Source organism: Eublepharis macularius, chromosome 7, assembly GCF_028583425.1.
Source record: "Eublepharis macularius isolate TG4126 chromosome 7, MPM_Emac_v1.0, whole genome shotgun sequence".
Lineage (NCBI taxonomy): Eukaryota > Metazoa > Chordata > Lepidosauria > Squamata > Eublepharidae > Eublepharis > Eublepharis macularius.
The window spans coordinates 76,593,371-76,620,075 of record NC_072796.1 but is presented as its reverse complement, the minus strand read 5'-3'; the positions used below and the strand labels follow the sequence as shown (position 1 = coordinate 76,620,075).

Sequence of the window (26,705 nt, the reverse complement as noted above, 5' to 3'; positions counted from 1 at the left end):
TAGGAAAAAAGTCACTTGAACACAAACTCCCCTTAGTTTTAAATATACGCAGTTGTTCAGAGATTGTTACTAAGAGAAAAAGAGAAAACAAACCCCTTCCTGTTGTACTTGCAGAAGGAAAGCTTAAAAAAAATAAATAGACCACTATGGATGTCCAGATTTTTCATCTTTTGAAATTAAGTGCAGAAAGCTGTGGTCCAAGCTGTGTTAAGCAAGTGCAGGGTTCAGCAAGATAAGTCCCCCGTTTTGTTACAGCAGCCCTCAAAGTAAAATAGCCAGACTACTGGTCAGTGTAAAATAAACAGTTTGGCCTATCAGCTGATATATTATTGTGGCAAAAGCAGGAGGGTGTGTATGTTTGTGTGTGTGTGTGCACGCGCATATGCGCACTTCCATCTCCTTTAGACTGGAACAATAGTAAGGGGGAAACTGTTTATGTAACTGTAGTTCATAATTGTTTGGTTATGGATTTGTTAGAATCTAATTTTGACTATAACCACATGATATTTGTTCAGTGCTAACTAATACTGTTGCCCCGTACAATTATTACATTCCCAATTATTTACCACCCTGACCTGGAAAACCCAGGCAAGCCCAAACTCATCAGATCTCAGAAGCTAAGCAGGCTCAGCCTTGGTTAGTAATTGAATGGGAGACCTTCAGAGAAGACTGGAGTTGCTATGCAGGCAATGGCAAACCACCTCTGTTAGTCTCTTGCCTTGAAAACCCCTGTAGGGGTTGCCGTAAATCAACTATGGCTTGATGGCACTTTCTTCCACCAATTATTTATCCATGCAAACCAGTAGCGTAGAATGGGCTTATGTTCTTCATTTCCCATGTGTTCATGACAATAACTATATACACCATAAGACTGTATGTTAATGACTGGTAATAGCAAATAGTTTCTTCTTAAGAGAAGAATGTCCCCCATTTTCAATCTTCTCTTCATGAATCCCTACCAGTCTTCTAAAGAGTGCTGTGGCTCCTTCAAATATTCAAATATTTTAAGTTGTAATAAGTTCATCCTTTTGTCTTGTTCAACAACAAAGTGGTATACTCAACCTATATTAAACTTTGAAAATGCTGTCAGTTTTATTTGTTTTAAACTGTATGATTAGACATATAATTGTAAAACTAGTTTTATTGATCTGACTGGATGAATTTTAAGTGTCATACTAACCTTGGAATTGTTAGATAAAGAATTTGTTTTTCTTCAAAGGACCTAACCACATGACTTTGCAAGGACCTGGGCCAAACCAGCTCACTATGACAAACAATTCCATGAACATGCCTTCAAGTAGTCATGGCTCAATGGGAGGTTATAATCATTCTGTACCATCTTCTCAAAGCATACCTGGGCAAAATCAGATGACAATGAGCCAAGGACAGCCTATGGGCAATTATGGTCCCAGACCAAATATAAGCATGCAACCAAACCAAGGTAAATCAAGAAATGATTGTTCCATTAATTTCAGAACATCTCAAAAGCTCCCTGAAAGAATTAGAAAGAATTAAAAGATGCTGTGATTATGCAGGACTGATTTGTACCATGTCTACTTCTGTACTAACAGATTTTCTCTCTGCTCTCACTGGATATTGGAATGGTGTTTCTTGAGGTCTAGGATATACTGGTGATATCTTAGTGGTCGTGTTTTAGGTAACACAAGAAATAAGGAAAACCAGATTGGTGAAGATCAATAAAATACATTAATGATTCACTTAGTGGGGTTGCTAGCAAAGATTGGAAAGCAGATGGAAAGCTGAAGGGAGGAGGAGAAAGTTTAGGAAAGAGGAGAGTGCTTGTTTTCCTAATTAAATTATTTTACAATTAATTTGGGGAGAGAACTCACCCTCAGTTGGAATACCTAAGTTTTCCGAAACTAAACACTGCAATCTGAAGAACGGTTTCATGGGACTAAGCCCCACTGAATAGACCTGAGTAGGATTCTGCATAAATCTGTTTAAGATAACGCTGTGAGAGCACTTTCAGTGTAGTCTTCAAGCTGTTATAATGTGTGTATATATATAGTATTACCTCTTGACATTGTAGGAATTTCCTTATAAGGAAAATACTTTATTAGCAGACTTTAGTTTTAGTGGTTTAGTATAGTAATCATCTGCAAAAATTTAAATGAGAGAGAACTAGATAAAGTATTATTTGGACAACATTTTATAATCTTCTCTTGCAGTCTTCCAAGTTCTTATATGCTAAACTAGGTCTACTGTAGTCAATTGAAATCATTTGTTCAACCTTCAGCACGTTTCAAATTTGTTCTTCTTTCTTTCTTTGCAAGTTGTACATCATTCCTTAAAAATCTCAATTTTTAACTGCTTTTTGCATATTAGCCCTGAATGCTACTGGTTGTGCTTCTCACTGGAGCAAGTTTTAAATCTTACTGTGCTTCTAAGTTATTTTTTTAAGAGTAATTATTTTCAAAGTTTTCAATTTGTCTTGACAACTGTGTTTTTTTTATTATGATAGGCCCAATGATGCATCAGCAGCCTCCTTCCCAGCAATATAACATGCCACAGGGAGGTGGGCAACATTATCAAGGACAACAGCCACCAATGGGAATTATGGGCCAAGTTAACCAGGGAAACCATATGATGGGACAGAGGCAGATTCCTCCATACAGACCACCCCAGCAAGGTAAGATTAGAAGTTAACAGTTTTCATTTTTGTTTAATTAACACATAGGATAAATGTTCAACAAGTATTTTGTCTGAATCCAGTTACATTATTTCTACATTGTTTTTTGAGTTATTGAGATAAGTCCGCAAAAGTTATTAGTGTAGAAAGTGTTTTTACTAGCTCAGCTCCCTACAGTATCCTTGACTTTAATATATGACTATATGTTGATCATTTTAGACTACACAAAGCTGGCTTTTATAAAGTTTTCCTGTGTTAGCTTTTAGAATTAATCTTATTTGCCCCAAGCAACCCAGCAAGTGGCTATTGACAAGCTTATAATAGTTACATTTTCCTAAAATAAGTTCTTGGAGCTAAAAAGTTAGTAGATGGGATTTAAATATTCTGTTCATAAGTTTTTTCTGAATAAAAAAGTTTTATATGAAAGGAGATAGCTTGGTTACATTCTACAATTAGAATGGATTATGTAACTTACATGGTCTTGATAGCATGAACACTATAGACAGATAGTCTTCCACAGCAGATGCCTTTTTAAGAAACCAAAAAGTATATACTGTGTGTTTTTAGAAATCTGTTTCACATACTGGATGTTAAATGCATCATGATGCCGTGTAATACATATTGTGTACTCACAAAGCATTAAATATGCTCTCTGAAACACAATGACATGGGTTGGGGAACGCTATATATTAGGCTGTTTCTCATATTAGAGTGAGAAATTAGTAAGCGTGATAAAAGACAAAATAAGTTATTTATATATTTACTGGTTGTGGTTTTTCAGGCCCACCACAGCAGTACTCAGGCCAGGAAGACTATTATGGGGACCAATACAGTCATGGTGGACAAGGTCCTCCAGAAGGCATGAACCAGCAATATTACCCTGATGGTAATCTCTCATAATGTTAACTTTCCCATTTACATACCTGCCCATTATTAGTGATACATAAAACTACTGAATGATTACTTCTAGTAATGATCACTAGAACATTTCTTATATTTTACTAAAACTTGCAAGATCAGTAATTTGAAATATGAAGCATAACTTTATTTTATAGATCACTGAAACTACAAAGCTTGTAATTAAAGTTATGATACATTTTTCATCTTTTTATAAGAACCCCCTCATTTGGATATGGCAAATTCTTCACAGCGTCTAGGAGAGTTATGCAGTCATGTAACACATCTGCTTTACAAGATTATTTTGCTTTTTTAAAAGATGGATAGTCCTTAGTTTTAAATGAAAACATTGTAGGAATCCTACAAAAAGATCAATATGCTTTTAAAAGAAATTTGGGGCTTTCCCTTTTATTTTAAAAGAATGTGCCAACATATGCTCATAACAACACATAATTAGGGTCTTAGGATTTTGAAGCTGTCATCATTTATATGTGAGTCTCAAAAATCCTTATAAAATATTAAATATGAGGAGATGTAAAGGTACTGTTGAATAAATGACACATTAATAAACATGGATTCATGACTATTATGATAGCTGACATGACATTTGTTAATTTCTGAAGTTCAGGATGCATGGGTACATGATTACCTTTTTGCAAAATAATACTAATTTCAGAGTTACTACTAGAATATTAATTGTGTGAGTTTTTTAAGTGCTGAAGTTGGTTTTCCTCAATTTTTAACTATCTGTTCACCATCGGTCACCGTCATGCTCATGGTTTACTTAATTCATGTCACAATCAGCCTTGAGCTCCTCTTGGGCTGGATTAACAACAGCCAAGTTTCTGACATATAAGAGCATATGGTAAGACAGTCACACAAGTTATCTTGCAAATACTGTTGAAGAACTCCACCTGTAGCTTCATTCTCAGAAGTCATACTGTGTCATTCCTTACTGCTTGGTGTTGCACATAAAACAACACAAAATGTAGTGTAATATCTTAAGCCTTATGGCTGTAAGTAATTTGTGTGAACATTTTCTAAAGCCAGCTTGTAGCCTAGATGAATTTAAGGGAACCAATAATTCTGTTAAATTTGGGAAATAGATGCTGTTCACTAATAACAGATGTGTTAAACATCATCTATGAATAAATTCATAATTCTAAAATGGCTTTCTTTAACAAGCTAAAAAGTACAGGATATAGAGATGATACATTGTAAAGACTATTCAGTGAAGTAAAATGTGTGGTTCCTACAATGGGAAATTAATTAGTTTTTGTTTTGTCTTTCAAAGCCTTTAAGAATTCATAAACAGAAATGGCCATGAAATTCTTAGATGCTTTGATAAAATTTAATACCAGTTTAAACAAAAGAAGTTTCTTGTTCCTGACAATACCTATGAGGATAGAACACACTAGATTTTTAATTGTGAGCAAGGAACATGTTTGAGATCAATATTTCTTTTATTAGCAGCATCTAATGGCAGGTATCCATAACATGTACTGGTTATGGTAATATGGTAAAGGAAAATTTGCAAGGAAGTATTTCCCCTCTTTCCCCCAATAGATTTGTGAGTAATGTTATGTTGGGGAGGGGTGCGTTAATGTCCGGTAGATACTTTATAGTTAAAATGCATTCAGGTATTCACAAGTTTATTGAAATTTTTTTGTAATATTTCACATTGCTTTTAACATATGCTTTTGAACTGGAAATCAGGAGAACATGAGTTAGGCAAAGTATGATAATTGGTTTCTTTGATTCTAATTAAATTCAAGTTATTTACATGTGAAAGGCTTAAATACTTTTCATTTTTTTCTTTAAAAAAGATAGAGTATTTCCCCCTCTAATAAAGATTAGAAAAAGCTTAGGACCCTCCCTTGCTGTGATGTTCCTAAGTCTACTTTCATTAGCCAGTTTTTTCCTTGTCACATGTTAATTCAATATGAAAGAAAATCCTATTGATAAATCCTGCTAATTCAATTTGAAGAGTCTTTTTTATGTATTTCCAGCTGACACTAATTTTTTTCAGTAAGATGCAATCTTTTTAGGGTTTTCACTCAGAGGCCATTAACGTTTCTTCCTGTCTCTTGTCGAATTGATGTAGGTCATAGTGATTACGGTTATCAGCAACCGTCGTATCCTGAACAAGGCTACGATAGGCCTTATGAGGATTCCTCCCAACATTACTACGAAGGAGGTATCTATATACCTTCACACACACATGCGCACATACATTCCTTTTCCTCTCCCCTTCCACAAAGGAAAAAATTCTTGCACAACATAACTTATTTCCTGCCCATGCAAAGCTCTTGTAGTCTATTAGTTGCTGGCTGTTGAGAATTGCAGGGAACTTGAAGCATTCAAAATAGTTTCTTGCAAACATCTAAAACTATAACCTTAATTTGTCATTTCTAACAGCAGTAAAATGACTAAAACACTGTTGGTGTTTTTTTTTCCGACCGTATCTTTTTATTTAAACATAAATCCATTGGTTCAGTTGTATATTTTGTGTGTATGTATACATACAAATATAGCACCTTTAGGAAACAGCTTGCTGATTTTTGTGTAGCTAGTCTGTGCTCTGTAGCTGTCTTTAATTTTGTCCTTTTTTCATTTAGCATAGTCAGTCATGGCCTTATAAAGTCATGGCATCATGTTCCAGTAAACTTAATGCTCGTTTGGCAGAGATGCTGAAAATACTGCAGTGTAGCCTTGCAAAATCTGGCTTTAACTGCAGTTTGTTTGGCTGAATTCCTTCTGTTTTGGTTTGAGTTTTCTTTCTTTGTTTTTCTTTCCAGTTTTTGAGATCAAGACTTGCATTTTCATTTTGTTTTTTGTGGTGTTGGCTGTGCATCTTAAAAGAAAAATAAATTAGGATCAAAGGAAGTGCCTTTAATTGTTTCTACTTACCATCCTTTCAGGAAATTCACAATATGCTCAACAGCAAGATGCATATCAAGGACCACCTCAGCAGCAAGGATATCAACAGCAGCAGTACCCAAGCCAGCAAGGTTACCCTGGACAACAGCCAGGTTATGGTAAGTAATGGAGGACTGGTTGCATGGACAATAAGAAGATAAGACAGGCAATTTTACTAACCTCCTTTTGCTCCCCTTTGACTCTTGAAAGCTCATACGTTGGAAATCTAATTGGTCTTTAAAGTGCTGATGGACCCAGATCTTGCTCTTTAACTGTAGACCAACACGGCTATGCACCTAAAACACACACAGATACACTCATCTGTGATAATTATCTGTCACAAGGCCATTTGAAGTTGACTTAGTTTCTTCTGTAAAATCATGCCAGCTGATTAGCACATCAGTGCATGCGGAACCCTCCAGTGGGTCCAGTAATACCTGTGGAGCCATTTTGGGTCTCCCTACATGCTGTGGTCCTGGTATGAATTGGACCCCTGTGAAGCTTGAAGTTTTAGTTCCCAGCAACTGATATCTGACGAAGTAGAATGAGAGTCTGGTTGAAGGTACCCAGACTCAACTGGGGGCGTGGGGGGGATCATGTTGAATTTTGCCCTCAGTCGTCCTGATTTCAGAACAACTCTTTCAACATAAGCTACCTTAGGATCATAGCATCAGAGGTGTTTTGTTTTAAATGTAGCTTTCCTGTAAGTTCTGACTTTGAACCATCATCAAACACATTATAGTATACTTTATCTCTTTGCTTTTATGTTACTAGAAGGTTCAACATGGTTATCAAAGTTGTGATTATTGTCTATGATAGAGGTCTAACAGTGCAACCCTAAGATATAAATCCTTCCTAAATCCATCATAGTCAATGCTCTAGTAAGAGTGTAACTACTAAGGGCTGCATCATAAATGTACAAAACTTTAAACTACAGTATATATTAACATCATTGTTCAGTACATGTGTAATAATTGTTGAGATAAATACTGAAATAAATCATGTTTAGTAATTCTGATAGTTTTTATAATTTTTGTTTGAATATCTCATATTAAAATATAGCATCAACGTGGTTCATAACAAAGTAGAAAAATCAATGCCTGATTTCTCTAAACCGTTTTGTAATATGGTTTTGATATTCAGTGGACATACCTAAGAAATGGTAGAAATCTAGTCTCTACAGGTTGTGTCCAGAAACTCTTAGTATTTTATGCCAGTGAATTAAAATTGCATGGTTTGAATCCATACCTGCTTTCACAATTGGAAGGGGCAATTCCTATCAATTTTCCCTTTCCACTGAAACCCTTCTCTCACCTACCTACTTCCCCAGGTCAAATCTCACACTGTTCCTAAGCATTCTGACACTGAGAAGTGGGTTTTAGCATAGTAGGCTGAAACAAGAAGGAAGAGACAAGGAAACCATGTACTTCTGATGGAGTTCTGTTTGCAGATCGTTGAGCCAAGCCCCTGTGAACAAATTTCAATACACGTTTTACAAAATTCATTAGTTAGTCATTATTAACTAGTAAATGAGGTTAGATTAATTGCAAATAATAAAGCTTAAGGAGTCTATACAGGATGCTACTGTAAAAAAAAAGACAGATGTCATTTTGGACTTTAGATAAACATCTATATTCAAAAGGTGTGACTACCTGTATATGAAGCGGGGGCAGTTACCTTCAACACCTAGTCTGTTGCATTTTAGTAAAGTGATTCTGCGATGTTCTATATGAGGCAAGTAGGGCAAAGGGACAACTCCAATTCTTCACATTTTTTTCATATTGCTCTAGCTACACTTGCTGTTGGCAAACTGTTTTGTACCTCACATGAATTCATTGTGAAACTTAACAGTAGACTTAAGGTACAATTCCCTGCTGCTGATACAAATCTAGACAGTGTATAGTGTCTAATAATTCAAGGGCAGAATTCCACTTGAAAGATGGAGTCTGACATGATGATCAAGCTGTGTCCAAGATACTTTTTGTGGTGAATGAGCATGGATCTGTGTTTGCTTTTGAAATTCAAGCTTTTTCTGTGCAATAACTGTATCAGGAAAGAATCAAGTGTCTTCTGACCTAGTATTGTTTTAAATACTGCCTTCTTGAAACTATTAATGGGGCAAATGGAAAAATTACAGAGAATATCAGCGTATCTTTCTTTTGGTTGGATCCTATATGCCTTGTTCCATTTGTGCAAGCAGCACTTCCACTAGAAGATTTCCATTGCAGGCCCCTCCTCTAGGATTCCAAAGGTCCATCAACATCTGGGAGCAGTATTTTGGGCAGCATCAGAGGCTGAAGGTGGAAAGTTCCTTTCTACGAGAACAACCCCACTTGTGCATAGGATCCATCCTGATAACTTTTTTTATCTCATGGCTATGTACAGGAACAATATAATATATAAATATGATTAATGTTGGATTCACGCAAATAGACTATATGAAAGAGTTCCCCTACTGTTTTTTTTTGTTTTTTTTTAGATTTACATAGCTATGTTGGTTTAATTGGATACTGCAGAGACTTTGTAGGAGACATCAAAGTATTTGGATACTGGATCCCATTTGTAATATTTTTCCCCAGACATAGAAGAGACTCCTTTACCAATAAGTGTCAAGTAGGCTGATGGAAAGGAAAACAGCTAGGCATTTGAAAGAGAGTTCTTCATTTCTCTCTTGCAACTCCTGGTAGGATTATCTATCAGTACATACTTACACAATGCCAGAAAGTAAACCAGCAGAAAGTGATTGTTAAAACAAAGCAGGTTCTTGAACTTGTACCAAATAGGGATGTAAATTTTATTTAATAAAGCAGCCATTATCGTTAAAGCATTAGCTATCAATGTATCCCATATACATATTTTTACCTATTATCAGCCCCGCTATTGATTTTTGTTAAGGAAAATTCATATGTTACCATGCTTCAGTGTCAGTCTTGTGTGCAGATGATAAACAGTGAGGCAGCATTGGAAAACATGTTCTACAGGCACAGATGATCTTGCAATGCAGAGTCAATCCTTTGCCAGTTTTGCAAACATTGGAAACCATTTAAAGGTTTTTTGCAATGTATACATGGTAAACAAATCCTTATTGTTTAATCATTTTAACGTTTAATGCTTTATATCCCTAGTTGCTGCCATTCAAGACAGGGGTAAATATAATTTGGCCTTATTAAGTCAAGAAAGATGAGCATGTTTGTAAGGCAAAAAAGAGAATGCATGTTGAAATGGAAAAACTGATATCAAGTTGCATCTTACAAGTCCTTATAATACCTTTTTATCTTCATAATATAGTATGACATAATGACCAGTTTAAAATTTAATATATTAGCTTTGGAAAAAGAGCTGATATGCAGGAGGTGATGATGCTTTGTTCTGTCAACATTTAGTTATGCCCTGTCCTTTTTTGTCTATATAATATTTCAGGTCCTTCACAAAGTGGACCTGGACCCCAGTATTCCAATTATCCCCAAGGGCAAGGCCAGCAGTATGGGGGATATAGGCCTACACAACCTGGCCCCCCACAGCCCCCACAGCAAAGGCCTTATGGATATGACCAGGTATTATTTTTGTATCCTTTATTTAGTATCTCAAGGTTTATTGTTCAAATGTTTTTGTTAAGAATTTTTGAACTTAATAGTACACTATTACATATTAATAATGTGAAAATCAAATGCCAAGAATGTCTCTTTTTCTGCACATTGTTAGTCTGTTGATAATTAGATATAACTTCAGTTCTCAGTATGAATAAATAAAAATAAGCTTTGTTTTTTTTTTATAAAGTTTTTTATTTTTTCAATATCTAACATAAAAAACTACAGAAAACTACAAAAGTATAAAGGGGAAGGGAAAGAAAAAAAAGGGGGAAGGGAAAACTGGGAAAAGGACAAATCAACATACAAACAACAGACACTACTCTACATGTCTTATATTCCCTTCATACTGCAATTTTTCTTAAGAGTTAACTTTCTAATATGCTATCAGATTGGTAGGTCTTATACAATACAAATTATAATCAGGATCAGCACCTCTTCCCCCCCCCTTTGCGTCTCGGTCTCAGTTCTCTCTGCGCAGCTGGAGCAGCTGCGCCCGCTCTCTCCTCCCCCCCACTTTCCCCTTCAGACTTCGAACTTTCTTCCTGCTGAAACTCCTGATGGTTAAACAAAAACTCTGTCAGCTGCACGTCCGATGTAATCTTGTAGGTTTGATCTTTATATCTGAACCAGACGCCTTCTGGAAACAGCCATTTATATTTTATATCGCATTTCCTCAAGGAAGCCACAAGTCCCTTGTACTTGAATCTCCTTTTACGAGCCAAAAATGGAACATCCTTCAATATTTTAACCTTATTGCCCAAATAGTCCAAGTCCACATTATACGAATTATATAAGATGGTGTCCCGAGTCTTCTTAGATGAAAAGTCAATAATAATCTTGTGAGGCAGCTGCCGCTTCATTGCATACTTTGAAGATGTCCGCCAGACTTCCAAGATATCGTTTTTAATCTCTTCTTTAGTTGCCTTTGCGAATGGCGCCAAAAGTCCAGACACCAAATCTTTTAAATTTTCACTTTGCTCTTCTTTTACATTTTGAAGACGCAATACCGTTTGGGCATGGTCCACTTGTAATCCTATTATTTGATTCTCCAAAAGCTTCACTTCCTTACTTGTTGCTTTCATGAGTACTGCGTTCTCGTGTGCAGACTGCTCTGCTCCGGTCGCTGTTTCTTTAATGGCTTTCACCTCGCTCTCCACAGAATCAACCTTTTGCCCCATTTCATTCAGTTTCGCTACAAAAGGCTGCACAGCATCGAAAACTGCTCGTCTCACCAGCTCTTCCAGCGTTTCCCCCTTCCCTTGTAGCGTTGCCGTCACCGATTTACTCATTGCTGGGCTCTGCTTTCTCGTCGCCATCTTAGGGGGGGGGGGGCGCCAACTTAGTTCCGAAACTCGGTGCAGGGGAAGAAGTCTGCGCCTTTTAGCTTCAATTCCCACCGATCCTTCGCATACGCTTAAAAATCAGAAGGGATTCGCTTACTTACAGGTCTTCACCTTAAATCTGCTTATTGCCGTTCTCCATGGCCCGGCCGCACACGCGGTGCTGCGCAAGTCTGCCGGCCTCCGTTGGGGCAAACGGGCAATTTACCCCCTGCATTGCTTCCAGAGGGTTCTTCCCGCAGCGCCCCGGATCCAGGCTCCCTCCCTGGGAGTCCTGGAGGTTAACCCTCGCGGGTCAACCGCCCAGTCAGCCTGCTCAGACAGTTCCCCCCGAGCCTGCGGAGAGGAACGTCCGACATGGCCGGGAAAACGAAACCGACCATAAAAATAAGCTTTGTGATGGCAGACCAGAAAAATTGAACAAGCTAATATCTTACATTTTCCTTTCCACGCTCCTTTATCTCAAGACATTGAAATGCTGGCTGAAAAACAAGGTATTTCAAGAATTTAAAGAATCATAGTTCTTGCTGGACCTGTTTGCTATCAGAAAAATACAACAAAAATATACTTCTGGGCAGGTTTTTGAAGGATCAACAGCAAGAAAGTCAACATATACTTCTTTAATATACATACCAGCTGATAGAAGCAAGAAGAAATGTCTATCTGCAGCTACACCAAACATTTTTACCCAGTTTTCCTTCCCTAGTATAAAATGTGATTTGTTTATTTTGGGTATCGCTCGCCTGGAGATTTTCTGCCATACAGTGAAATGCAGTGCTCCAATTTTGGGGCCAATGCAGCAGTATCTTGGATTCAGCCAAGCATTTCCATCAGCAAAAGGATTTCTACCTGCAGAGTGCAATTTTTCTTGCCTTCCTCCTCAGTCTGAAGCCTAGAATGTTCCCTCCCTCGATTCCATTCCAGGAATACCTCTCAGTTCCATTTTAGAAACAACATTTCAGGGAGCATTTGGGGCTGCAGTCGAGGGGGAGGGAGGCAGTTGTGCTCTGTAGGTAGAAGTCTTACTACCTGCAAAAATGCTCCGCCAATCTGAATTTTTTCAGTGTTGTTGCATATGGGGAGAGGGGCCATTACTCCTTGTGCTTCCCATTCTTTTGAGCACACTCCATGATATTTCCATCAGGTGATGGAAGAGGTCTAAAACTGGCATTATTCAGCATCATATGTTTAAATTAGGAAATACTTGAGTACAAATGAAATGGTTGTTTTTATTCCAGATATCCCTGTGAGACAAGCATCTAGATAGCAAAGTAAAACATTTCAGTCTTTTCAAGTAACCTGTGCTGAGTCTGGCCTATGGTATATATTTATGCATATCACAGTACAGTGTAGAAAGTGTCACTTTTTATTTATTAGCAAATAGATAAGTTCTAGGCTTCTATATTTTGGTCATCTAGAAAAATATTTTCTTTCTATTGTATTTACTGTAACTTATGTCCTTATTGGTAACAATATTATAGAAATTTCAGTGGCAATTTTGTTGGAGAGAAGAGGCATTACTAGAAGCCACAAACTTTCCTCTGTATAATCATTGCGTATACCGTTTTAGGGAAAACAATAGGCTAAAATAAGATGTTATGCAATAGAGTTTTCTGTTGAACTATTGAAATGACTATCAGTTTAAGAAGACATGAAAGTTCAAGGAAATTTTCAAATGTTTGTATAAACATTGTAAATTCTAGGCTGTGCCCTTCTGTTCTTTATTTTGTTTTTTTTTTCTGAGTAAAATAAGAAAACTGCATTCTGTTTACATTGTCTTACTTTATTTCTAGGGACAGTATGGCAACTACCAGCAATGAAAAACGTAATTTGAGTACAATAGCCAGTATCTGTTAGCAGCCGTATTGTCTTGTCAGCGCTGTGGACTTCTTGTGAAGAGAATCTTCCATTCCACTTAGTTTTGGAAACAAAAATACTCTCCCACATTGTCGATAAATGGCTGTTTTACAGTGTTTTTGCCTGTTTGGGCTAGTTATAAACAGAAGAAATATTCTTTTTGAAAAGCAAATTTCACTTCTGTACTCTAGATGGCAATATTGGACAGAAAATGCATTGACAAACAATTTTTTTGCAATGAGCTTAGAACTGTATATCAAACTGTTACAGTCTGAAATGTATGAACAGCATTGTATGTTTATGAAGGTTAAGGGAATTTAATATTTTTCCACAGATTCTTTTTTGTAAGGGGAAAATTTTTACAGCAGCAATATTTTGTATATTATGTTTTTCATATGGAATATGCAAGGCAGTACACTACACACTGGGCAAGGTCAGAAAACCCATATAGATAGGAAATATAGATTGAGACATGATGAATTTTTGATCATGGTCATCTCAAAATATGCAAGAAGGAGAGCTGGAAAAGGATGTTACTGAATATATTCCATTGGCAGACTCTTGTATGCAGAATTTAAATCCTAGTTATTTAAATGACAAGATGATCATGGGCAATATGACGGTTTATAAAGAAATAATTTTGAAAGATTTTGTGTGAAATTATTTTGTAAAAATCGTTTCTAGCAGTGACAATTTTCTGTTCTTTTGTTTTGTTACGGAATATGTTTGAGTTGAATTTGTAAGTATCTTGCAATGGTTTCACATAACCCAAGCTGTAATCTTTTTAAAAAATTACAGTGGCAAGGATTTTGAAAGTGTTCATTTAACCTGGCTTGAATATACAAAGTATTTAAAGCAAATATAGATAGATTGATGCATATTTTATTTCATAAGTGTATTTAACTTTTGGTAGGATAATTTGTATGTAACAAGAATAGTATAGAAGCTTTGGTAAAACTGTCTAAACGTTCTCCTCTGAGAGCTAATATCATTAAGAAAGGAGACATTTGTTGTGTATGTCCATGTTTGTACTGGTTAATACGAGACCAAGAGTAAATTTTAGTGAGGTTTTTAAAAATGCCAAATTCTTTTGTGAACTACATAATGCTTACAGTGTTGTATGTGAAGTTGCCACCACCTGGATGAACAGCATAGCCATAGAGAAGACAAGCTGCTGAAACTGTCTTGCAGTTGTTTTGGGTACACTACTGAATACGGTGTGCAAAGGAATGTGAGCATTCTAACATTCAGATGTTTGAACGAATGCAAATAAAATCAGCCCAGAATATTCATCATATTTTGCTATATTTTAACACAGAGATAGCATTTATGTATTTTATCTTCTGGATTTATTACCTAAAATACGCATTTTTCCATAATGTTAAGTAGAGAACAAAGTTGTTTTTACATTGGTTGCAGATTAAAATCAAGTTTTGAATCAAAACTCAAGGAATATTGGTATAAATGAAATGCATTAAGGTTCTGTGCCAATTTTCCACCACTGTGTACTTCATTGCTATTTAAAACTGTACTTCATCTACTCTAACAGAAGAATAAATTATTTGTGATTTTAATTTCCTCATTTGCTCCTTTAAATTAGATCTCTGTCGCTCTGGTATTTCATTTGGAGACTTTGCTGCAGATTTTTATTTTGTAGTAGTTGGGCCAGGGTAACCAAATTGTATTTGTATTCTAGAACTTTATCAAAATTCTCTTGCCATAGCCAAGTTAATTAGAATTAACTGTTCAGTAATCAGCATGTTGTTGTGTGTAGGCTGTTTGTTATACAGTTCTCTCTGAAAATGATGGTCCATGAGGCTATAATCAAGATGACTGAATTAGATAAATGAGTTGAGACAAAAAAATGTGCTGAACCCAACCTGCTATAGATATGTTATCTCATTTAAAATAAGCTCAACTGACATTAAGAAATAATTTGTCTTTCCAACCGATCTTCTGTTGTCTTATTCTCATTTTTAATGGAAACTAAAATTGCAGTTTTAATAAGCAGAATTTCCTCCAGGGCTTCTCTCCTAGGGAACAATGCATTTTCAAGGTTTAATTGTTTTATAACGTCCTATTTTGCAAAAGTTTTTAATTGGTGGTGGCAAACATTACCTTATTCCTCTGATATTGTGTTATAAGAACGACTTAACTGATAGTTGCTTTTGATTAGCATTTCCTCTAAAACATAAGCAAAGTATAAAATCAAGACAGAAAAGAATACTACAAAATGGTAAAGTATGGTATTCTGAGTGATGCCAGTGGATATTATTCAGTAAGTGAAAATGGATCCCAAATGATTTGGGCAAGAGATTATCTCAAAATTATGACATTCTGGGCAGAAGGAAATTAGAACTAGCAATCAATTTGAAAAGGAGTCATAGGGATGTAATTTTTATTCTTTATCAAGAATTTTTGCTTTTAGAGAGTCAGTCTAGGTTTGGGGAGACACACTTAGCCACGATGGAGGATGACCAATTCCTCAACCTAACTTCTCATGGGTGGAGTATTGTTGTGAGGATAAAATGAAAGTTGGAAGCTGTCTAAAGTTCCTTCAAGGAAGGACAGTGTAATAGATAAGCACTGTTGCAACTAATTTAATAATTATACTTAAATGAAATTCTGTGACATGGGCATATACATAAACTTGGTTCAGGCACTGCACAGAACTGTGCTTTTATTAAACTAGTTACGGTTAATGTAATCATCCAGAGGTCTTGCTATTACCTGTGAATAGTAAGAATATATCAGACTCTAGAAACCATAGTTTGAAGTTTATTAATCACAAGTATAGTTTTCTGTAATATATGAATGCAGATGTTTGGATTTCTTTGTGCATCCCTTCACTGCAGTGCATGCTGGTTATAACAATTGGATCTCTTGCAGGGCAAGCAAGGGAAAGCACAGAGGCAACAAAACCAGGATTTGTTAAGGTAAATCAGAATTTGAAAGTCCACAAGCCAAATCTTGGTTTGTCAAAGTAACCATTATTAAGGTAAACCAGGATTTAATGTTATGATCAACTAATCAATTTTCTTGGCAAAAACCTATGTATAATGAAGAAAAATTGTTTTCAGAAAACAACGTATAAATGATCTTTGCTATTGCTTCAACAATATTATTAACATTTTTTTAAGCTTTGGTGGTTGATAACTAACAGATGCAGTTTTGTGGAAAAGTATTCTTTATGATGTACATGCACATATTAAATAATACTTTGATAAACTAAACTACAGCAAAATTTCAATGTTTAGACCAGTATCTACTGAGTACTGAAGTGAATTCTAATGTACTAGACCAGCAGTATTGTAGTTATCAACAGGCAGGTTGCTAAATTCATAGCTGATATATTTTGCTTGTTTGAGTTTTTGAAAGGCCAAGGTCTTCGCCAAAATGCTATTTAGTAAGAGTAAATAGCGATAAAGTAAAATTGGAATCTATCATAACAATGAAAGAATGCTGGCATCTGGTATAAAAAATGATAAATAAAAGTTAAATTGTGAACTTATTAAAATACACCATTAGGCTACAGAATGCACTTTTTCCTGGTGCTTGTTGCCATGATTTCCACAGTCTGGCTTGTAGAACTTGAATAAGCCGCTTGTCTTCTTTAATGCATGGTTCCCTCCTTGGAGAATATGACATCCATGTTGTCAGTCAAAATATAGCCATTCTGCTGATGCTTTCTGGAGCATAAGTTTAGTTTTGCTCACAGTGGTAATACACAAAATTCTGATGAAGTAATAGGATGTAAGTTTATTATGAATTCAATATCCATTAAATGGATATCTAGAAAAAGGGAAGCAGCCCTTGCCTTTTGTGATGTTGTGTTACTGGGAAGAGGACACTGGTACTAGAGATGACAAGTGTGTACCTGCTACCAAGCCATTGCTACAACTCACAAGCATCTGAGGTATCTGGAATCTCTTCTGATCATGAACCATACTAGATCCATACAAGCCTCTCAAAACTTTTCTGTATGCTAGAATAACTGTTCACTAGCAGATGCCACAGGTGCCATTCATATCAGCTGTTTCGTATGCACTGCTTCACTCTGAAACCTTCCTTCTAAGTCTAGAAGTAGCAGGGTTATACAATTCTTGTATAGTTTATGTGCATGATATGATAATTAAGTGATCCTTTGATAGACCTACAGAGGTGTCCATCTTCTTAATAATTTTCTGCACTGTCTTATATGCACTTTACAGTGATGTTTACATTCCAGATTTGTTGTTTCAATAGCTCAGATCATGATCATAAGGGTCAGGTACTACTGCTCACACCATGGAAAATGGAATTTGAGCTGAAAGATAAATTTCATGAGGAGGGTATCATAATAAAATAATGGACATCCAACAGGGGTAGGTGACAAGTTTATTGATAAATAAGCCCTAACATGTTTTAAGCAGATCATATTCAGGAACAAAAAATGGAAAAATTGTGCATTTGGAACAACTTCGAAGTCTTCCTCCAAAACTAGTATCGAGGCAACCAACTCCTGTAATGCTGCACTTCTTATGATCATGTGTGGGACAACTCATCAAGTAAAGTAATGTCATTCCTGCTATAAGTAAAAACTAGACACATTGCACTCTGTTCATGAATTATTTGATGTGCACACGTTTTTCAAGATGGTGAAGGTTGCTGTACCTGCTAATCTAAAGATTCCTTTTATGCTATCTGTGACATATGACATACCTGTATTTTTCCTGGTCACCCTGTGTTAGACTTCCACTAAAAATTACCTTATGCCTGTTTGGGGGGTTTTAAGCAATGCAGTTGCTCTTACTGGGAATAAATATAACCAAAATGATGCAGGTAAATTTCTGCCGTCCCCCAGCCCCCAATAATTCTCTACCTCATGACTAAATTCAAACCTAGTGAGAAACTTGTTAGCACAAGGAAGGTGCTCCAAACATTGCAACTTTTAGGACCTAGATTATTTTAAGATAATGACATATGAAAAAATTAAAAAGGAATCCCATAAACTAGCCTAGTCTTCAAAAATCCATTGTTTATTTAAACTTTAAGATTAAAAATAGTGAAAATATACAGTTGTAAAAGTTGAAATAAAAGCAACATTTTTATATTTCAACATTTGCCTCAGGTTCAAGACATAACCCAGTGCCAGAAGATAACTGCCAACTGGAGGGGCTGAGTAGTTTGGTGTGATTTTCTTAAGAAGCCTGGATATTGCATTAATTGAGGGATATGCAGCACCATTTTGCAATTCTACTTTACTTCCATGATAAACAAGAAATCGTCTCGACAGTGATTAGTGTGCATCAGTCTCTTCTTGCTTTTTTAGTCCAATTTCAAAAATTAATTCCAGAAGTGGACCAAGTGCAATCTGCCACAACCTTGTCCACTTGGCATCTTTTTCCTGATTTCTGTTACTGGCATACATGAGCACATGGATCAACACTGCAAGAAAAGAATAGCTATGATAGCAAATATTCTTTTTCTGCAGTGTTTTAGTGATGTCTGTGTCCTCTTATTTCTTTAAAAAAAGATGATACTGTGATTTACCAATGCCGTCAAGTCGCCTGTGACCTATGGCGACCCTATGAATGAAAGACCTCCAAAATGTCCTATCATTAACAGACTTGCTCAGATCCTGCAAACTGGAGGACGTGACTTCTTTTATTGAGTCCAGCCATCTCATTTTAGGTCTTCCACTTTTCCTACTGCCTTCTACTTTTCCTAGCATTATTGACTTTTCCAGATAAACTTGTCTTCTCACGATGGTACCAAAGTACGATAGCCTCAGTCTTGTCATTTTAGCTTCTAGGGAGAATTCAGGCTTGATTTGATCTAGTACCCACTTATTTGTCTTTTTGGCTGTCCATGGTACCTTCAGAACTCTCCTCCAGCATAACATTTCAAGTGAATCAATTTTCTTCCGGTCAGCTTTCTTCACCGACCAACTTTCACATCCATACATAGTAATGGGGAATACCATAGTTTGGATTATCTTGATCTTGGTTCACAGAAAGACATCTTTATCTTTAAGGATCTTATCTTGCTCCCTCACAGCTGCTCTTCCAAGTCTGAGTCTTCTGATTTCTTCATTGCAGCCTCCCTTTTTTATGATTAAGCCAAAGAATAGAAAATCTTGTACAATTTCAATTTTCTCGTCAACTTTAAAACTGTGTAATTCCTCAGTAATCATTACTTCTGTCATCTTGATGTTCGGCTGTAATCCTGCTTTGGCACTTTCTCTTTTAACCATCAGTACCCCTTTCAAGTCTTCACTATTTTCTGCCAGTAGTGTGGTGTCATCTGCATATCTCAAATTGTTAAAGTTCCTTCCACCAATTTTCACTCCCCCTTCTTCTAGATCGAATCCAGCTTTCCTTATGATACACTCTGCATAGAGGTTGAACAGGTAGGGAGATAATATGCATCCTTGTCTGACACCTTTGCCAATTGGAAACCTTTCTGTTTCCCCATATTCTATCCTGACAATAGCCTCTTGTCCAGAGTACAGGTTGTGCATCAAAACAATCAGATGTTGTGGCACCCCTACTTCTTGTAACACTCTCCATAGCTTTTCATGATCCATACAGTCAAAAGCTTTGCTTTAATCTATAAAACAGAGGCTGTTTTTTTCCTGGAATTCCACAGTATGTTCCATTAGCCATCGTAAATTTGCAGTGTAATCTCTGGTGTCTCTTCCTTTTCTGAATCCAGCTTGAACATCTGGCATTTCTTGTTCCATATATGGTAAGAATCTTTGCTATAGAATTTTGAGCATCCCTTTGCTTGCATGGGAAATTAGCGCAATAGTCCGATAGTTGCTGCAGTCTTTGGCATCCCCCTTTTTTGCAATTGGAATGTAGACTGAACATTTCCAGTCTGTGGGCCATTGTTCTGTTTTTCCATATTTGTTGACAGATTCTTGTTAAGGTTCTGATGGAAACTGTTTCTGTAGTTTGAAATAGGTCTATTGATATTCCATCTACTCCAGGTGCTTTGTTTCTCCCAGTTGCTTTGAGTGCAGATTTTACTTCATTTTCTAAGATTTCTGGTTCTTCATCAAAAGATTCTTTGTCGAAAGTATCTATCATCCTTCCATCTCTTTTGTATAGTTCTTTGGTACATCGTTTCCATCTTTCCTTTATTTTGTCCTTATCAAATACTGTATTTCCATTTTGATCTTTCAGTATCCCAAGCCATGGCTTGAATTTCCCTTTGATTTCTCAGATCTTTTGGAACAGATCTCTTGTTCTTTTTTGTTGTCTTCTATTTCTTTGCACAGGTTATTATAATAGATTTCTCTGTTTCTACATACATGTTGCTGAAAAGCTGCATTTAGAATTTTGACCCTGTTGCTAAAGACCAATGCACAGGAGAGCAAAACTGTTCAAAATGTATCTTGTGATCATGTATGATGCATTTTTGCAGTGTTTTATCAATGCTTACACACACATCAGTACCTTGGGGTGTTAGCGGTCAGACCCACCCCCATAATATTAGGTTATGATTATGGATATGCCATAAGTCCCTTCTCTGAATGTGCTTCAAGCATTAAAACTACTGCCAAAGCAGGCAGAAAACATGAAAACTGTTTTGTAAGCAGGCAGACACTTAGAAGCCAGATCCTGGCCGAGATGGAACGTAAAAACATGGGGAATGACAGGTGAGGCCAGTTCACCCCCTCCCATGCCCTAGAGTCATGCTAAAGTCCTGATACAAAAGGGCCTTCCCAGAGTTCCTGAATTAATCAATACAATCTGCCCTATCGATCTCTCCTTAACCAGTATCCTATTTTTAAGTGATTCAGAGAGCTGATGGCCTCACCCATCCACCGTATGGGTCGTCAATTGTAATTTGATAACTTTAGTTCCACCTGGGAAGACCTAATCAAACCTTCCTAGTTCATTGTCACACCCTAGAGATAGTTTACTGGCTTATTGTCCCGCTTTGGAGACAGTTTGCCAGCTCTTTGTCTTGCCCCGGAGACAACTTCGCAATCCTTTGTTCACCCCATGACCAACCACTCAAGCCTTTGTTTTAAAGGTAGAAGATGCAGTCTTGCCTCTGGGTAGAATCCATGGTATAAAACAGATTGCCTCTTTGCCCTGAACTATGTGAACGCTTTGGATCCAGCATCCGCCCTCAAAGGTTCGAGTTCTTCTGCCTTGAAGTGGTGGCTGCTCAACGCTACTCTCTCCTGGACGTCTGGATGGTAAATATCACCCAACCTTTACTCTCTTTCCGAGTTAGCCCTGAATGCATGTTGTGTTTGTGTGCCTTGTGTGCTGTTGATCCTTGTTACTCTCAATAAAAAACCCTTTTTGTTGAATATCTGTCTGGTTATTGAAAAGAGGTATCTAGTTGGGACAATGTTCATATATATTGATGGAAATCCCTCCATTACCCCCTCTTGCTGCCTTCTACTTGCTGCTGATTCTGCCCAACTCACAAGGAGACCTTCCCTATGAGTAACAGGGAGTGGGGAAATTAACTGAAGTAACTGAAAACTGGTAAAATGTGCATGCACAACACTCCAAAATTTGGAAAGCAAACGAAAGATGCAGCAATAGAGAACATTAGCGCATCCATTCCACTTTGGAAACAGACCCCACTAATTTAGAACTCTATGGTGACAAATTCAGTTAAGGAGAATTGTTAAGGCATCCCAATATATGACAAAAAATCATTTGCGTTGAAATAGTACTGTCGGTGAAGCTCTTAACAGGCCTTCCTTTGTCATTCATCCATAGCAGAAACAAGGTGCTATGAGAAGCAGGGGCTGCTTTTGTTCCACACTAACTGAAAACCTTCCATCACAGTAATGTGCCTGTACATCAGCTAACGATATATTGTTACATGCCTTTTGTTAAGTAATTGGTTAGGATATGGTTTATTCTACAAGCTTTAGTTCTTGGTGGCCTTATTTTCTGTAATGGATCAGTTCAATTTATCTTAGCCTGAGTTCTCTCTTGTTTGGCTGTTGTGCATTTATTAGAATATTCATCATCTCCGCCCCCCCCCCCCCCGCCCCAATAAGGACCCAACATAGCTTATAACAATAAAAATACATTTAAATATACAAATACACAAAAGTAACCAACTGTTACTTGGGCCAGCCCTGATTCCAGGAGCCAGTTTCTCAAGGGAATCTCTGAGAAGTGAAGTTGATAATAAGTACATTCTTACTGAAGTATTCCATACTACACCTTTACTGTGTTACACCTCCTTAGACTCTATAAATAAATGTTTGTTTTTCATTTTCATTGTTGACTTTCCTTTCTAAAGTAGCTGTGAAAAGGGTTGCCTCACAATTAAGTACCATATTATACTATTAGGGTCACAAATAAGAAACCTTTAGGGAACACAAAGCCTACACACTACCAACCAGTTAATAAAAGTTTGTGGTCTCTTTTTATTAACTTTAGGCAGGTGAGGGGCTTTAAACAAAAGGAAAAGCCAGAGAGGGGGATTTGGACTGTCATGAGTCAAGAGGGCAGTTTCCTCAGAAGTCTCCCTCTTCTCCCCCCTCCCCCAATTGCTGTGCCACAGTATAAAAGTGGTGACAGTGCAGATACCACATGTATGACAGGTTGGTTGAAAATGCTCCTCTATTTTGATCAAACAATGTAATAGACAACTCAAGTTATGCTTCTATCATAGTCCTTATTACTTTTAGAGGAAACATCACACACAACACAAGATATCGCAGAAATATAGAGACACAATATGCCATTAGCCTAATTAATTGTTCCAGAGTACGGCTGAAAAGCACATGATCTAGCACCCTTGCTGAAGCTAAGCTAGTCTTTGCCTAGTCAGTGCCTGGGTAGAGCCTTCTTGACTAGCTACGAGTTTCATGAGAAAATAAAACTAAGATATCAAGGCAGCAGATAAATACGTTTGTACTTTTTAAACTGTCCTGCTGAACATAATGTGGTCTCCACATAGATAACATCAAAACCATGGAGACAGTATAAAACTTTATGTATTCTGTATAGTTTTGTTATTGTCAGGCCTTTCCAGATAACTGGAAATCTTTAACCAAGTTTAATACCTGCATATGCACCATGGCAAGGATTATTTTGCAATGTATAAATCAGATTTTGTGCAGCAAAAGTGCTGTGGTGCAGAAGATGGTAGGCATGCATTTGTGTTGTGTGAGGTATGCCAGATGGCCAACAACTATGCAGGGAAGAGCATTAAAATAGCCAAAATCTGAATTGGATCACTTCTGTTTTTAATATACTAAATCTGATGCTTAAAAATATGGACAGTAATCTTCAGAAATAACTCGCCCGCTTTTCACAGTGACACAAGGTCAGAAAAGTGGAAGGAGCAACAAGGGAGAAGGTCACTAAGCGGATGATCTGACAGGAGCAGCCCCTAAAAAGAAGAGTTAGCAGATACTCCCGCCCAAGAAGATCATCTCCCAAGTGTGGGTGCACAGTGTACAGGGGCGGCGCCAGGGTTTCCAGAGGCCACAGCCGGGCGCACGCGCACCACACACTGTGATGATGTCACTTGTGACAACTTGCAAGCGTGTGCTGTGAGCCGGCCCCATTGCTGCAGCGGGCGGCTGGAACAGCGCGCAGGTGGCCTCCCAGCTCTCCCGCTTGGTTGCTTTACGCCACCCCAGACGCCTGCCGTGTCTGGCCCGCGGCAGCTGCGCCCAGCTGGGGACGTGTGCTGGCAGCGTGGGGCGGGAGGGCTGGGAGGCTGCAGCTGCGGCTTCCCATCCCTCCTGCTCAGCTGCCAGCGCTGCCACCACCAGCTCCATGGTGCGTGCCCCCACCCCCAGCGCTCGTGGCAACTGCCTACCTGGCCTCAATGGGCGTGCTGGCCCTGACAGCGTATCCAGTTTTTGCCAAAAATTGCACTAAGGGCCTTGCCTCCATACTATAAAAGCCAAAGATGTTCCTGTTTCCTTCCTGTTTGCTGCTCTGTTCTGATGTTGTGCCTGCCCCAAAAGGTCATACATTTCTTATGCTCTCTGAAGACAGGCATTGCTGATGGGGTGGACTGGGAACATAGCCTACACCCCCCACCACTACCACCCTGCACTGCAGCAGAAAAGCTAATATCTTGCTTCTACCCTCTGGACTGCAGGAGAGAGGGATAATAGCAAAGACTAGTTATATCCTCTCCTTGATAACCTGTCTGTTTTCTAGATCACAGCTTGCTACTCAGCAGTCTGGAAAGGCGTTGGACTCCAGTTCTTTCCTCCCAACAAAAGATAGTCCAAATCATACATGTTATTGATCAGCGATGAGGAAAGATGTGAAAGATCACTGAATCAAATTTCTGAGGTCTTGATTTCATGTTAAAGAATTTCCTCCTGACTCAAATCACTCTCCCCAGTTATAGTGTGGAGGGACCTCCCATAATCTTTAAAGAAAGCAGGGTGAAGATTAGGGGTTTTTTTAAAGTATGCAGGTGGTAGTTGGTAAAGTCCACCCTTTCCCTCCCCCCCCCACAAGCCCATACCTTAATGCTTGAAGCATTTTTCTCTCAGTCTCAGTCTGCTTTGATACAAATGATAACTTCAGCTGAGACCAGCACAATATGCTGTGGTGGATGGAGGAGACGGAGTTTAGTTCTTTTTTCCTGTAAGCTCTAGTTTTGTTTAAAATATCTCTTCACCATCCCCTTTGAGGATTTAGGTAAGAAAGAGACCTCCCATGTGCATACCTCTCTCTGTTGTTCAAGTGAAATTTTTAAATGACTAATAAAAAGGGACCCTTTCTCCTACCTGCCTTAAGTCTGTTGAGATCTATCATTATTGGCCTCTAATAATTTTATCTTAGTGAGTTGGGAGGGGAAATAGTAAGGCAGAAATGGCTTTCTCATTGAAGCAATGTAAATGAAAGCCAAATTTAATGAAGAGTCCAAAAATTGTCATAACAGCAATAGTGAATAAAACATATTTTCAAACTAAAATGGATCCATTATGAATCCAATTATCAGAGGCCACTTTGTGTAGAATTCTGCTTGCTTTCTGAGGAATCTATGCCCTGAAATAGTTTGACATCTAGCTAGCAATTCACAAATATGACAAACAGGAAGCTGTTGGATTAACCTCTTCCAAACCTGTAGGCAGATTTCAGTTGGACTGTTCCTTTCTCAACATACAAGAATTGCACTTGCCTGGGTGTGCTCTAAGCAAGAGCTGTAATACACTAATATATTGATTCCATTGCATTTCAGAGGGCATATTAAAAAGTACAATTTCTAAACTTGTTTAAAAAAGAAAAGTTCTGGCTGCTACACAGCATTATGGGGTAAGACCGAGTTCAACAGAAACACTGTAACTATCTGGAAAAGCAAAGAAAAATCCTGTCTTCAGCATACAGCACCAATTTCCGCATCTCCCTTTTCACCACCTCCACAACAAGGATGCCTGTTTTAATCTATACAAGTTAGTACTTAGTCTTCACTCCCACATAAACACAATCATTTTGCAAACATGTTCTAATATTAATTACCCCCTTGGCACTAAAAGTCAGGATTTCCTGATGCAGCCCACTAATGTGAAATGCATTAGTGCAAATGCTGGCTCCAAGAGTTTAGATGCTTTAAACTGCAATTGCTTTTTTGTAAAGGAGAGATGGGGGGGGGGAGTGAGGGGAGAGATGCTGCCTAGTCTGAAAGACTAATTTTTCTAGCAAACTGCTGTCACCACCCTGTATTTTAACATCATAAAGTAATTTTAGCACTAACTGATTTGTCTGATTATATTTGGCTCCTCTTGAGGAATGTCCAGGGCACAACTTCATTTGACCATAGCTTGCTTATTTTGTATTGTTGACTCAGTGGTGCATTAATAAAGTAGAACAGAGTGCTATTTTGGGGGGCTCAGAACATGAATCCTACTTGTGCAGGCTGCTTGAGCATTGCTGGCTCTATAGTCATCCCACCTCCTTCCAAGTGGGCTGATTGAGAAAGCAGGAAGAGTTAGAGGCACAGCTGTCCAATGCAGCTGTTTAGATGCACCCTCATTGTTTTGCAATCGTGTCTAAGCACAATTTTGTCATTGTTAAAAAAAAATATAGCATAATTTCACTATGTAAATCAGCAAGACCACTTTCTCAAGGATTCATTATAACATTTCCTTCTCTGCAACCAACTCCAGCCCTTTGCATGTTTGCATGCGACTGTGCCGTTGAACACAATAGGACTCACTTCCACATATTCTGGTACAGACTCTTAGGCCTGATTTCACTGAGGTGCTAGCAAAGCTCTGTGGGAGTACAAAGTTGCATTGGTGAGTCCTTTTGTCCTTGTAGCATCATGTTTAACTCAGGCCTTAGACCAGTTTATTTTTATCATTTTAGCTGCACACCAAAGTCTAAACTACCAACCCTCTGGTGATACAGCACACAGCTTTTGTTCAGAGGTTAACTCTTGTTTTGCTGTGGTCAACATATTTATAATCAATTCTGTGTAGTCTTGCAGACCCAGCTGTTGAATCTA

The 26,705-nt window shown here is 37.8% G+C and overlaps 1 protein-coding gene across 4 annotated transcripts in view; it reads left to right on the top strand.

The window, feature by feature from the left end:
• The window catches only part of SS18 (SS18 subunit of BAF chromatin remodeling complex), a 34,870-nt gene extending 20,043 nt beyond the window's left edge, over positions 1 to 14,827 (top strand). The window contains exons 5-11 of one of the 4 annotated variants that reach the window (XM_054985135.1): positions 1,220 to 1,441; positions 2,483 to 2,650; positions 3,432 to 3,536; positions 5,652 to 5,744; positions 6,469 to 6,585; positions 9,887 to 10,020; positions 13,190 to 14,827. In XM_054985135.1, the coding sequence (XP_054841110.1) occupies positions 1,220 to 1,441; positions 2,483 to 2,650; positions 3,432 to 3,536; positions 5,652 to 5,744; positions 6,469 to 6,585; positions 9,887 to 10,020; positions 13,190 to 13,216 (866 nt within the window). In that variant the 3' untranslated portion in view covers positions 13,217 to 14,827. The remainder of the gene's footprint in view (positions 1 to 1,219; positions 1,442 to 2,482; positions 2,651 to 3,431; positions 3,537 to 5,651; positions 5,745 to 6,468; positions 6,586 to 9,886; positions 10,021 to 13,189) is intronic. The other 3 variants (XM_054985137.1, XM_054985136.1, XM_054985138.1) reach the window with 3 other exon arrangements.
• The last annotated feature ends 11,878 nt before the right edge of the window (positions 14,828 to 26,705 follow it).